Raw genomic sequence first — 14902 nt, forward strand, 5'->3', positions numbered from 1 at the left:
GCATGGCAGGTTTATATACATGGCAGGTCAGACAAATATGAAATCAAAGATATAAGATACTTACAAATGATATACACGCTGCCAACAACAAAATTCTAACTAATAAATCTTCAAACTGTTCGATCACAAGCTCAAGTAAAGTTTTTCCTGCCAAGAAAAAAATGTAGAAGTTGTCAAATATACACCAATTAATGTCATGTAGAAATATGAAATGCCTCACAAACTTGCTTACCTTCTTCAGCTGGTAGCTCTTTAAGAGATAAAGATTTCCGGAAAGCATGTCCAAGAAAGAAAGAAAAAACAAGATATTAGAAACTAGTATAAGGGGATCCATACTTGAAGCCTCAGCTGCATTAAGTAGCATTAAAGGTTTTTTTTATGAATGTTTAACTTAATATCAAAGGCACAAACAATGCAATGGGTTAAGGTGCCATGCATGAGCAGGCCTCATGCTCCCAGCGTTTTACCTTAAGCATCAAGCTAGTGAGGTTACAAATTCAGCCAAGTCATCACTGCTGCCAACCGTAACTTCTAATGGAGCTTCACACACAGGGTCAAAGGTACGGTATTTAAACACACACACCTCTCTAAGCCTCAGACAAACAGATTTTATTTTTTCCTCAACCTTCATTTTTCAAAAAGCAAGGAGGAAAGAAAATACGCTTATTCACTTTTCAAGGGTAGCTCCCTCACCTCTGGCCCTGTCATATAATTTCCTATTCGAAAGGCGGTTTTGCAACACACTGAAATAAGTGTGCCTTCTTGCGCCCCCCCCCCAACCTTCAGTATCCTCTTTTTAAACCAAGAACATTTAACAGGAATGAGGAACCAAGCCGGAAGGAAAAGAACAAAAGAAACGAAGGTCAAATAAGCAATAGGCTAAGATGCTAAGAACGGGAGAAGGGGAGGAAAAAGAGATATAAAACGTGTTCCATGTAAAACAGAAGCAGCTCTGCCCTCGTTAAAGGTGAAAGGGAAGCGGGCGGGCAGTTTGTACGCTGGAACAGCCCCAGAAGCCTGGGGCACTGAAGGAAACCCACGAGGTGGATCGAGAGTCAGCCATCTTCTCTCTCCCTTTCCTTTTATTCCGGTTCCTGAAGCAGATGCCGGTTTTTCCTGGGGGTGTGCGGATGTGTCCTGTGTGTGGCTAGCCACACGTTTAGGCCTTGAGAAGGGGCCGAGGGAAGAGGAGGATGATAAAAAGAAATGCGATGGGGAGAGGGGGGAGGCAATCCCAGCAGCATCTCCCCTCTAGCGAGGAGGAGGAGGAGGCGGGCTGCTGCTCCGACCTACCGTTGGCGCCCCATCTCTCCTTGAGCTTCTTGACCTGCTCCAAGCTGAGCCCGGTGCTCTCGTTGACACCGAAATAAGCCAAAACTTCCTCCACGGTCTTCGTGTGCGCGTTCTCCATGGCTGAGGCCGGCGGAGCAGCAGCAGCAGCAGCAGCAGCAAATGGTGCCTCGCTCGTGTTTCCCTCGCCTTCCTTCGCTGCCTCTCTTCCTCTTCCTTCTTCGTAGCAGCAGAAGCAGGCAGTAGGAACAGCAGCAGCAAATAAAAAAAGAGAGAGGAGCCTACCCTCACTCACCACTAGCCTCCCTCTCTACTCCTTTCCTCGCCCGCCACCCTCCCTTCCCCCTACGGATCCCCACTCCTCCCCGGATTTGTCACCATCTAAGACAAGAGATCGAGAGAGGCGCCCGTCGCTTTCTAGCAAGGCGAAGCCAACCAGTAAATCAAGGAGAGCGCACCCCCTTTGGGATAAATCTTTCGGGGGGGAGGGATGGCACAAAACTACCACCAGTGTGAGGGGGGCAATAAACGCCAACCCCCCCTTTCTCCTCCTCCCACCCCAACTCAGAAAGGCAATCCCCCTTTTTTTTTACTGGCAAGGGTGCCTCACCCGACCCTCTCCGCCCTCCCTCAGGGTGAGGGGTCCAACTGGAGGGATGTTTTGTGAAGGGGGTGTCAAAAAAAGGAAGAGGGTGCTGCTACCCAAACTGGGTATTGGGGGGTTATAAAATGAGACACCCCCCCCCTTTTAAATAATTCCTCCCCTGATGATTTCGCCGTCAGAGATGCAGTCAGTAACTGGCCCCTGGTGTCTCGCCTCCCTCTGGGTTCGCTGGGGGGCAAAGAGAATCGCCCCACCCGCCTCTGAAGGGGCAGCACCGGCGGCTCCTCGGCGCGCTCTTCCCCGCTTCCCCCGACTCGGCCGTCTCCGCGCAGGCCTCGGTCGGCTCTCCGGCTTCCTGCCCCCCTTTTTGTGTGTGGCGGCGGTGGCGGCGGGGCTTTTTGGGTGTCCCTTTCCCTCGCTTCCTGCCCTCCCCTCGTCCCGGCTCCCCTCCCCGGCGCTGGCTGAGCCGGCGGCCGCTGCTCTAATAGAATTTATCCGAGCCAACTCGCGGCTGCCCCTCTTGCGGCCGCGGCATGTGGACGACGCTCATTGGCCGAGAGAGAAGAGCGAAGGGAGGGGGGGAGAGATGAAAGAGGCCCCGCCCACTCGTCGTGACGTCACCGCGAAAACCCGTATCCTGCTGCTCGGCCCTTGTGCTGCTGCTGCTGAGATTTCACCAGAAGCCGGGAAGAGGCGCGAGGGAGGGGGGAGTTACTGGTGTCTACAAAACGAATATTTTTTAAAAAAAAAAATGCCCCCCCTCCCCGCGGGTTGATTTTGCGGCGCGCGCTGACGCTTGGTTCCATACAACCCCTGGAATGGCCTCGCTGGGAAAGGGAGTAGGCGGGCGGGCGGGCGTCGAAACCAAAGCAATGTAAACCGGTTTGAAAAGGATCCGAGGAAAGTCTCTCGAGCGTCTTCCTCTTTCCAGCAGAGTTGGGGGAGGGGAGCCGAGCTGCCCGTTGGCCTCGCTGAGGCGACGCTGGGCGGCCGTTGGCCTCTCCGCCCTCCTTCGGGTCCTGTCAGGTCAAGGGGCCGCGTGGCCGGCCTTCACAAGCACCGGACACGCGGAGCTGACCTTTTAAACACCTGAACCTACCTGAATCTTTTAAACACGTTAACATGTGTGTGTGAGAACATGCTGAAACGCGCACACGCGTTATACCTCTCAAAAGGCATTCTTAACGAGAATTTTTTTCTGCCGTTTCCACACAGCTGCTATGAGGGCAGATGTGCCCCCCCCATTCTAACAGCACTTTTTAATATACAACGTGCTTTTCACACTCCTTGGCATGTTCACCTCACGAAGTCTTGCCTGAAGTACAGTCGCTATTGTTGATTTGATTAATTATTCTTATCCCCCAACCCCACCCTTTCATGTCTGCAGGCCTGAAAAACAGTTGACAGGATTAAATTAAAGCAGTTGAGGCAAGGAACATATAAGCAGCTGTATAAACTACAGCAAACTGTTTGAAAGGACCACAGATAAAAGCAAATAAAAAGAGCAGATTAAAAGCCGATCAAAATCATTTGGGGGGCAGGAGAGAGGAAGGATGGAATACAAAATTAAAGGCTATGTGAAAGAAAAAAACGCAACTCTGACACAGAAGCCCAGTGGATCTTCAAAGGAAGTATATCCCACAATCACACAGTGTGACCACCAAATGGCCCTTTCCAGTGTTTCTTGCTCTTCCAAGATGGGCAGTCTTTCCCCTGCTGCCTAGCTGTTAGCTGATAGTAGACAGGACTGGATTCTGACTTGTTATAAAACAGATTGCAGTGTGCCTGAGCTGAAAGTGCTTTGATTTGATCTATTTAAGGTCAAACTCCCAGGCATTTCAACTGTGCATTATGCTGTTTAAGATCATCGGTCTTCAGTAAGTAGTGTTGGAACACACAAGAGGACCATGCCTCAACCTCAAGCAGGTGGCACCAACATTATTTATTTACTACTAGTTGCCTTGTACCTGGCATTGCTTAAAACTCTGAGAAGCTAAAAAAGAAAGTGCAATATTGAAAGGTTCAGTCCACCATCTTGATTCAAAATGGCATCTAATTGTATCCAAACATAGACAAAACTTGATCTCAGGAACCATCATACAAATGAACAACAAACAAATAGATTATTATTATTTTAGCAAATTATATTCGGGATATCAGATTACAATTTGGGAAGAATATTAGCTCTTTGTTTCCCACCCCTGAGTATTGATATATACTATAAAATTTGGTCCCAGTGGTGTCCTCCAGGTGTTGTTGGACTACAACTCCTGTTTATCGCTGACCATTGGCCATGCTGTCTGGGACTAATGAGAGTTGGAGTCTAACAACATCTGGAAGGCACTACATGATAGGCTATTTTAATATAAAACAAGTGTTGTTGGCATTCGTCAAATGATGGAGAATACGCATCAACCCCTTCTTTCTGCCCCCTAATGTTTTTTAACCAGCAAAAGTATGCACACCAAGGCAGTACTAGAACAGGGAATTCTGCTCCTTTTGAAAAACTGATTATTAGTACAAAATGCTTCCCTAGATTTTGGACCAGATTTATCATCCAGTGATAAAAACTTGTCTGAGAAGGGCCACACATTTTGCCAGTTAGGAGTTAAAATTAGTACTTCTCTTGCTGGAAAGGAGCTGGAACCTTGAAAGAAGAATGGACTATCCATGCTTTAATTCTGTCCCTTAAAACCAACATTGACATATTCCTCCCTGCTCCTGTTTACCTCTGTGGAATTTAGATGAGGGCATCAGGCTCTCCTGAAGGGATAATGATTTGGAAACACATGGTGTTTTCTTGACCAATTTATCTCTCTTCACTGGCAAGCAAGTTATTTTGGCCTGTGAGAAGGCATCAAAGCTGATTGTAAACTGGAAGCACGAAAGCTTCAGGCAGATTAATTTTTGAGCTGGAGCAAGCTACAGAAAAAATGTAACTAAAAGGGAGACCAACACATACGAATTCTCTGCTCCCGAGGAGCTGAGATTGCAGTGTGAATGCAGAGTGGGACCTTGGCAAGAAAAGCAGCACCACAAGAGGTCAAATTAATTCTCAGTGAAATCCTGTTGGCTTTAATGGAATAAAATCCCTGTTCATTAATCTGATGAAGTTGGCCGTCACTCATGCTGCAAGATATCCTTTCACCTCTAAAGTAATCCTGAATATTTTAATAGAGATTATGAAGGCTTTGAATCAGGATACCTGAAAGCTCAGCATCCAGGTCATGTGAAGCGATAATAAGGCAAAGGGTTACACTGAGCATGTGCAGATTGTCCCTGTTTCATGGTAACCGTATCCAGACCCCACAAGTCTCCTACTTTAGGTTCCTCATCAAGATTTACCTCTTTCATTAAACCTTTGGCCTAATCTCATAATTTTCATCCTGATCCAAAATTATGCCTAAAATTTAGCTCAATTTGCTCACCTTCAGAGCTATGCTGTTCTCACCTACTCTGTGTGAAACTTCACTTATCCTTTCTCCCCCCCTTTTTTATCTCCCTCACAATACAAATATAGTTTGTGAGAAAGACCTATAGTGCAAGGGTTTTTCCGCTTCTCTTATTCTGCAAACATTAATGGCACTGTATATATGAAGGCAGGGAAGAAATTGAATAAATGCACACACACACAATCTCCTATGAAAATACAATATATTGACTAACGGTACTTAGTACAATATAATTGTCCATTCCATTACTACCAAGTATGTTGCTTTTAGGTGCTAGGCAAAAATGTTTCTTTTCATACAGGCTTTTGGCCTTTAACTTGGAATGTTTTAGATTTTTGTGACCTCCACTAATGGGTAAGGTAAAGGTAAAGGGATCCCTGACCATTAGGTCCAGTCACGAACGACTCTTGGGTTGAGGCGCTCATCTCGCTTTACTGGCTGAGGGAGCCAGCGTACAGCTTCTGGGTCATGTGGCCAGCATGACTAAGCCGCTTCTGCGAACCAGAACAGCGCATGGAAACGCCCCACTAATGGGTGGGATGTGTTAAATTGCCTTTTATGCATATAAATGCTTTTAGCTTTTTTGTTTAGTTTTATCTTGGTTTTATTTATTATTATATCAAATGTGTAATAAATAATAATAGTAACAACAACAAACAACAACAACATATAGCTCACTGGACAGAATATTAATCAGCCCCGAGTACTAAAATACACACACACATACCTTCCACTTTGGATTATACTATTCTAGTCTATTGACCTGATATTCCTTCTTCATCTATCTCTATTAGAACCAGACCCCAACATTCTGTCATAGGTTGACCTAAACACAGATTCAATATGGGACCTGTGAAAGAGGATAGGGAGTCAGACAGAAGCATTCTTGATTCATATTGGATGGGAAATGATCCCATTGCTTTGTCCTTTATAAGTTAATTGCTTGTTATCTTTTCCTAGCTGTGCATGAGGTTAATGAGGGTAACATTGCTCTCTGCTCTGACACTAGATGACCCAACCCTCTCTGATAGGATATATATATTAGACTACAACTCCCATCAGTCCCAGCAGTGCTACCTGAGGATCATGGAAGTTTGTAGTCCAAAACATCTGGAGAGCATCAGATTGGTGAAGGCTGCCATGGGGTGTAATTTTCCATTTCCTCCAAACCTGAGTGGTGCCAAAGGAGGAAGTTTTGGGACAGGAGTTGGAGCAGCCAGGGAGCTGTCCAGCAGGATCTGGAAGGCAACAATTTGCAATCAGTAAATGATGGTTTTACAGTAGACCCGGCTCTGCCTCTTCTGGCATCTCCATGGGGCTCTGATCCAGAGCATGCACTTGTACTTACCTCCTCTTCCCAAGCAGGACTGAGAACAGGGAGGCTTCAGTCTTCCAGTTTGGGGTTTTAGCACAGGGAAACATTTTGTCCTACGTTATTGCAGCCTCCTCAAGAGGGGAATAATTCAGTTCTTTCTTAGGAGTTGTTAACTTTCCAGGGTCCCGTGCTGGGGCTCAAAGTAGGGTTCTGCTTCTCCTTTGTGGAGAAAGTCTGGTTTGGTTCAGGGTCTGCACATAGGCAGGTCCTGATACAGATTCATTTTGGTATTTAGGCAGAGGACATCCTCCACTCCCACTCTAGTCTTTGCAATGCAGAAGCTTTCCCTCTGCATACATCCTGCCCATCATCATGGTGGGTATTTCACTAGCAAAGAGTTGCAACCATCTGGCATTAGGAGGAAGGCATTTCAGTTCAGAGAGTTTGGTTTGTTTCAGGCCCCAGCACTGAAACACTGGAGAATTTGTACATACAGAATGAATCAGGGCTTCCATCTTCATTGCCATAATGTATGAGTGGATAAAGCATTAAAAAAAATGAATGAAAGCATAAATGGGATTTGGTCTCAAGAAGGACATCTGCTTAAAATCATCATGCACCCACCCCACATTATGTAAGGTGGCAGTTTTGTTAGTTATGCCGGTGGCTGTCCTTAATATGTATGACAATGGAGTTCTCTTTGATGCTCAAATGTCAGGCCAGTGTTTAATGGCTTTGGCTGGAGTTAAGCAAAGCACAGGAGGGTGCCATTCAAAATCCCCATGCAGTTCAGCCAGTTCATCCAAATGCTGACCTGCAATGCCCTTTCTATTTCAGGTTTGGGCCCCATCCATATAGATGCAGACAATATTCAACCTTCTCTCCATTAGACAATAGCCAAGACTGTTGTATGTGTGCAGATGGATAAATAGCGATATACAGATATACTTAAGTGTCCACTGCCATCCAGGTTGAAACCAGGTAGTTCCATTATGTTTTAATCCAATTTTAGCTACAGTTCTTAAGCTGCAGAGTTCAATTCAGACACTATATGACCAGACCACTGTGACTCTCAGCGTTTGTTGCTGTTGTCATAACTGCTCACAGAAATTAACTTCCCACTTATCCTATAACTCAGCACTGAAAGAATGTGAACGGGAAACTATTTTAACTTTCCTATTGAGTAAAACATAGATGGTGAAATGGTGGTAGAGTAAACTAATCTATTCCTCATACATTTTAGGCCATGTGCATGCAAACACTGGCTGCTGTGACAAGTAGGATTCAGTGCTATCTCAGCAAGTGAAGGAGGAAAGAGCAAAAAACTGTTGTTGGAGGAATCCATGACCAGCTCCTGGTTTTGTTTGTTTTTTTGTGGGCTCTCATGTACCTGAGTAACATTGGGCCCACTCACAGCAGCTGCCACCCACCCACTTCCCCACCTTCTCCTCGGTAGTTAGTAATTTAGGACTCTGGACTTAATGGTCTTATGGGAGGCTCTTTAGATGGCAATGGAATGTGTACTACTTTTTTATTTCCAAATATTATAAGGCAGCAGCCCTGCTGAGTTTGGGGGTCCTCCTGCACATTTTGCTGCATGGGGCACTGAACTTGTACTCCAAAGTCCTGCCCCGGTGGTGAAACTGCTGTGTGGAATGGTGAAAGCTGTTCTGTGCTATTACCATTGCCATTCCATGGTGGGGATCAGGTCCATGGGAAGAAAATAGATGGTAGTTGTTGATGCTCTTCCTTGCTGTTGCCACCTGCTCATTAATAGATTCATAAAATTGTAGAGTTGGAAGGGACCATGAGGGTAATCTAGTCCAATCCTCTGCAATGCAGGCATATTTTGCCCAACGTGGGCTCAGACCCACAACCCTGAGATTAAGAGTCTCTTGCTTTAATGACTGAGCTATCCCAACTGACACCTGCCCCTCCCCTCTGGGCCCATTCTCCACAGCGGAGCAGAAGCAGATAGTGACAGTGAAGAGTGGATGGAGCAGCAAGAGTTGCTGAAATTGCCCAGGGAACATAAGGACACCAGAAGAGCCCTGTTGGATCAGACCAGAAGCTCATGCAGTCCAACATCCTGTTATGCTGCTGGCCAACCAGGTGCCAATGGGAAGCCCATAAGTAGAACAGGAGTGCAAGAGCTCTCACTCACTGTTGTTCTCCAACAACTGGTATTCAGCGGCAGGCTGCCTTAGTACATAGCCACCATGACTAATAGCCATTGATAGCCTTATCTTCCATGAACTTGTGAATCCCATCTTACAGGTAGGTAAGTAGGCTATGGTAGCAAAACAGGAGCAGTAAGATGGCCACTGCTGTCCAGCAGCACATTCAAGAGGGCTGCCATCAGTGGAGGAGGCTTGTGCCAGTAGCAGGTGTGTGTGTGTGTGTGTGTGTGTGTGTGTGTGTGTGTGTGTGTGTGGTGCAGCTGCCCTGCTATGTCAACCATTGACACTAGTCTGGGTCTGGGGGATTGATGGGGAGGCTAGTGCATTCCCTCTAAATTAGAAAGCTGTAGACCTGGGTTGCTGTCTGGCAGCCTATAGCCATTGTCTGCAACTGCATAAAAATTAGAAGATAGTAAAGCTGCATTTCTCTGATAGAATAAAACAGTTTAAATATAGCAACTACAGTTGGGTATTTTTGTAGCCATCTTGCTCTTTGATATCATGGGAATATGTCAAGCTCTATTTAAGAAGCTTAAAGCTTTGAACTACTTTTTTATTTTAAGAAATAGATTTTAGGTGATTGGAATAGTTATGCAAACCCAGTAAGGGAAAACTTCTCATATGTTGTTTTAAGTGTATGTAAACTGAACAATTCTTTGTGTGTCTGTGTCTGTGTGTATTATCTTTCTTGCCAGGCAGTAGTGGGTGTTCCTGTTAGCATCAGGAGGTTGAAACTGGCAAGAGTCCTGAGATTATGGCTTCAAAAGGCAGCAGCTGAATTTCAATGACTTTTCAAACGGGGCTGTTCATCCCTCTCTGCATTTGTTCACAATATAAGTAATGCCAGTGAATCAGTTTCTATGAGCTGTGGGATGAAGAGTCAAAGTCTGGGTTGTTGGTGTGTTTCTTTCTTTAATTCTCTTCCCCCCCCCTCCCAACCTCCACATTAATCTTTTGTTTGTCAGGAACATTCCTGCTTTGGAACCAGCTTTCAAAACTGTCCTATTCATTGCCTCTGCATGATTGAATTTTGTACGTACCTACCTGGATCCTGAGATCATCAGTTGCCCTTTTCCCAGTACCCCCATTATCCAATATATGAAAAGTGGCAAAACTATTATACTATCATGCCTTGATTAAGAGATATGAAGTAAATAAGATAGAAAATTTAGAAATGAATTAGGTGAATCAATATATAAATTAATATAAAGGAAAATTTGGAATGCAAGAGTAAGTTTACAACGTTCGTTTTTTATGGAAGTCAAATTGGTGATGGAGGGAAGTCAGAGGGGTGTGGTGAGGGGAATTTGGTGGCGGGACAAAGAAAGAAATTTGTGTAAGGTAGAATTACAATGTGATGTAATTTACTGTATGAAAAGTATTGTAATAATTATAAGATTGTAACTAAAAGTATCTCTCTCTCTCTCTCTCTCTCTCTCTCTCTCTCTCTATATATATATATATATATATATATATATATATATATATGAAAAGTGGCAAAGAGAAAGAAGTAATTTTGAGAGGTAGTTCCTGGTTATGGAATAACCTCCCCAGAATGGCTTACCTGGCACCAAATTTTCAGCACCAGGTAGACTTCTCAGGCTCTGCACTTTCATTTTTGGTTCTGTGTTGCCAGCAACAGTCTGCTGTGTGACATTTTCTCAGTAGGTTTCTTCTTACTGACGTTCTCAATAGCTATGCCTCTTTGTGGCCTCTATAATGTTTTTTTAAAAAATGAATTCAACTATCTCAGCCCTCAAAAATATATGACAATCAAAGTTCTATATTAACAAGGTGAGGGGAAATGGGAATGTGCTGCCTCCATGCCACTGTGTTCCCTCCTTCCACTGTGTGCCAAAAACTGCCCCCTCTTGTCAAACTCGGCAAGAGCAGGGATTGTTCCACAACAAGACCTTGGTGCTTGGCTTCTCTGCCCCAGGGGCAAGGAAGATGAGTAGCAATGCTGCATACCAGAACACTTGCCTCTCATTGAAACTCAGTGAGGGGGGATGTTCCAGTGGTGGTGGAAGCGGTGGGGCAAGAGTCGTGCCGCTTCTTGCACTTCCACTGCCTGAGGCAGCTGCTTCAACACCCCACCTAATGGGTGAGCTGGCTCTGCATTGACAAGTTTCTCCTAAAACCCAGCGACTTAGACCAGGGGGGGGCGCTAACCTATAACCCTCCAGATGTTGTTGGACTCCAACTCCCATCAGCCCCAGTCAGGATGGTCAACCGGGATGGGAGTCACAAGTCCAACAACATCTGGAGGGTTACAGGTTCTGCATCCCTGCTCCAAATATTTAACCTAAACAGGATATGCCCAGAAGAGACTTTGAGCCCAGAGAACAACATTCACAGAAAGTTCCCAGAGCTCAATATTTTGAGGCTCAATGTCCTGCTTTTCTCTTTGCCTTGTGCATAGCTTTTATCTACGTCAGAGGGATTTATATGCTCACTGAAATTGTCCTGACCTCCAAACCCTTTTCTATTTTAGGCTGCTTGACTTCTTGACATTTTCCCGGTTATTCTCAGACGTTTTGCTGCATTTTACCTAAAGCTACACTATGCTGGAGACACATGTAAAGCCAACAGCTTTCCCCCTTTAGAGCTATTTAGTTACTTGATTCAGAAAAGAGGGTTGCCTGGTTTTAGAATATTCCTGCCTGGCTGTCCCAATTCCTTTAGCAGCCTGGCATACTAATAGGAAGTAGGTGAAGCATTTCCTGGCATGGAGATAAAACTATGAGGAAAGCTTTCACTTGCTAGATTTCTGGATCAGACATAGGAATAGAGACAGAAAAAAGTTGGCAATTTTATTCAGAACATTCCACTGCAATTCAATTAACAGTTGGCTGTATTTAAACACTTTTTTAAAAATAAAAGAACCCTCTTACAGATTGCACAAACAGGAATTGCAAAAGCAATATTAAATGTGCACTTCCATATACTTTTTATTTGGGGGGGGGTGAAGGATCAATGTCTACATGGCAGTTATTAGGAGTACCTGATGCTCTTATCAGCACATTTGCTTGCCACAGCACACACAAATGGAAGCGCTTGCTTTCATGGGATAGGACTCAGAGATTCAGGTCTTGGTAGGACGAAGTGCAAGGCAGAATCAAGGCAGGAACAGGCACCCAGGTGAGCAGGTAGAAGTCATGAAAACTGACGAGTCAGGGGGTGGCACTTTGAGGGTGGAATGAGGACATGGGCCAGCCCTGCCCTGTTGTGCTAAAATTAACATTTTAATGGGGATAGGGTTTTAACTTGGGTGGATGTTGTTTATTTGCAGGGATGTTTTAAATTGTTCTTAAGCATTATATGTTAATTTGTATTCTGTATTTGTATTTTTTGGTTATACAAGGCTGTAGAATATACAGCCTTTTAAATGTGTTTGTGGGAGGGGGCGTTATTCTTTCGTTGTTTTTGTTCAAACTATTTATTTGTGTTTTTACCTTGTGAACCCGCTGAGATCTTGTGATGAAGGGCAGAATATACTAATAAATTACTACTACTAATAATAATAATAATACGTAGTAGTAGTAGTAGTAGTAGTAGTAGTAGTAATGGTTGCAGAATATGAATGTTTTCCTTGGGCAAATGGAACTGGATGGGGCATCATTATGGGACGTTCAGTAGAGCTGCCAGCTTTTAAATACGGTAGCTGAAATCAGAGGCACCAGGTGCCTGGAAGTCCTTCAAGGTTGTTTCCAGGGAGCAGGAGCCACTGCGGAGTGCAAGAGAAATACATAAAAATAGCTTCAACATTTCCCAGCAAACCCATCAGCTTTTTCTCGCCTTAGACCATACCAAAATAGAAAATAATTAACTGGGAGCAAAATGTGTGACCTAATGAGTGTGTGTGTGCTGGGAGGTTTGGAAGGGAGAGTGCTGGGAGGTTTGGAAGTAATTAGATGCAAAGCTGCTAATATTCCATTAAAATATCTGTGGCTTCTCAGTGCAGTCAGGAAAAGTTAATCTGTCCTGTGCCGTTAATACTAAAGCATTAGTTGTCAGAAGCTTCATTCCACAATCTCTTCACATTTGCACATTTCTTTGCCCACTAAGCTAAAAGTCAAAGAAATGTGCAACCACAGGCAGTACAGAATCTGGTCTATGGGATGATATTTGACATTGAGAGATCTCAGTTTCAGTCTTGGTTTTGGACAAAAGTATTTTAAACACATTGGCCATGTCTGGCAGTGACGTGCTGAACAGCAGCGGTGGCCGTGGAGAGGCAACGGGATGCTAACTGTAGTTTCTGCAGCCACAGCCACCATCGCTTGGGACAAGTGGCAGCTCATCCGCCTCCCCAAGCTTGGCAGCAGCGGCAGTGGCGGGGGAAAGAGGGACATTCTGGGATCAAATCACAATCTGTTATGGCTTTCATAGTTCAGGGACTGTCCCTGGAAAATAGGAACACTTGTGGGGTATGAGAAGAGTTTACCAATTAGGGTGGGCACACACCATGCATGTAAAGTCTGCTGGGAATTGTAGCTCCTTGAGAAAACTACAATTCACAGGATTTTGTGTGTGTGTGTGTGTGTGTGTGTAAGGGGTGCTTTTAAATGTATGTTGTATACACAGTTAGAGAGCTCACCCAATGAAATATGTTTTCTCCTCCATGATTTATACAGTTCCAGCAGTGTAAGGCAGCTCCACAGGAGAGACTCTTGGTATCAATCTTGACTACAACTGTTGTTGTGGCTGAGAACCTGTTAAGGAACACACCCAGTACCAAACAGCAGACAAGCCACCTAACACTTAAATCACAGGAAATCACGGAGCTGCAGGAACAATCAGACTTCATGGCCGGGCTTTTAAAATCTAAACAAGGAAGGCTTGTCAAGAAAGGTTTGCAAAGGCATTATTAGGGGAATTGCTCATTGCCCTCTTTGGATTAGATGACCCATTAATGTTCTGAGGAAGTGATACTGGAGTAATAAACATCTAATGTAAACCCTAATCTCTCTAACCTCTCAAAGGCTGGCAGTCAGGAGGATTTCCTGGCACTAAATGTGAAATTTGGCTAGGTTATCGGGAAATCCCACACCTCACGTCTGGGTTGGGGGAGCTGACATACAGTGGGTATGTTTTTCTGTGACTTTGATATATGAGTACATTCATTTTGCTTTCTTGCATCTTTATCTGAGGATTCCCTTTTGGAATTCAACCCATTCTAAAGCTGCACCTGTTTTCCTGGGTGATGTTGATTGGCTACGCTTCAGCTAATTAATTTATAGGTGATGTGCACCAGTCACTTCCTGGGGTAATTGCTAGTTGACCCCAAATTATCAAGGAACAATTACTGCCCTACTAGGGTGGTTCATTAAAAAGAAATATTTTTTTGAAAATGCCTGTTCTGAAGGTCTTATCTTACTATACTAGGGATTATATAGCTATATATGAAATTTCATGCATATCGGTTAATATCTTGACCCTCCTCCACCAAAATAGCTGTTCACTTGGCTGTTTTCCTATGTCATGAAGGCTGAAATTTCAGTTCAGAGAACACTTACTGTTCCCAACCCTAACCCTGTGGAAAGCCATCTAATTAGATTTAATTTGATTTTGAGGTGTTTTTAGGAGGTAATTTAATTATTGTTTGATTTTATACCAATGTTATGTATCTGATGTTAGCCACCCTGAGCCCAACTTTGGCTGGGAAAGGCGGGATATAAATACAAGTTTTTTATTATTATTACTTGTTATTATTCCTTTGTAAGAAAATATGAAATAACGTAAAACCATTTTTGCGGGGGGGGGGGATCAATGGGGGGTTGACAAGAAATTTTCCGCACCGAGTACCACCTGACCTTCCCATGCCTCGAGGGGGTGACAAAAATTTATTTGTCCCCAGGTACCAATTTACCTTGCTACGCCCCTGCAAAAAAAAGAAATAAGAAAATCCAACCCTGCTGCAGGCCTGTATTAAGAACCTGACCAGGAAGCTGTAGTTAATTACCAACCTCTGTGCGCAGCCTGAATCAGTAACCAGACAACACAGTGTTCACCTCAGAGCACATGTTGTCCCGGGGAGGGGCACAGGATGAGAAGGAAA

At 44.4% G+C, this 14902-nt stretch overlaps 1 protein-coding gene across 3 annotated transcripts in view; it reads right to left on the bottom strand.

The window, feature by feature from the left end:
- Positions 1-1535, bottom strand: part of ATP2A2 (ATPase sarcoplasmic/endoplasmic reticulum Ca2+ transporting 2) — a 53055-nt gene extending 51520 nt beyond the window's left edge. For all 3 annotated transcript variants that reach the window (XR_004428095.1, XM_033174399.1, XM_033174398.1), the window contains exons 1-3: positions 1294-1535; positions 233-250; positions 65-147 (exon numbers count right to left, since the gene is read on the bottom strand). Coding sequence is in view for 2 of the 3 variants with exons in the window: in XM_033174399.1 (XP_033030290.1) it covers positions 65-147; positions 233-250; positions 1294-1411 (219 nt within the window). In the remaining variant the exon portion in view is untranslated. The remainder of the gene's footprint in view (positions 1-64; positions 148-232; positions 251-1293) is intronic.
- Positions 1536-14902: the final 13367 nt, after the last annotated feature.

This window comes from Lacerta agilis, chromosome 17, assembly GCF_009819535.1.
Source record: "Lacerta agilis isolate rLacAgi1 chromosome 17, rLacAgi1.pri, whole genome shotgun sequence".
Taxonomy (NCBI): Eukaryota; Metazoa; Chordata; class Lepidosauria; order Squamata; family Lacertidae; genus Lacerta; species Lacerta agilis.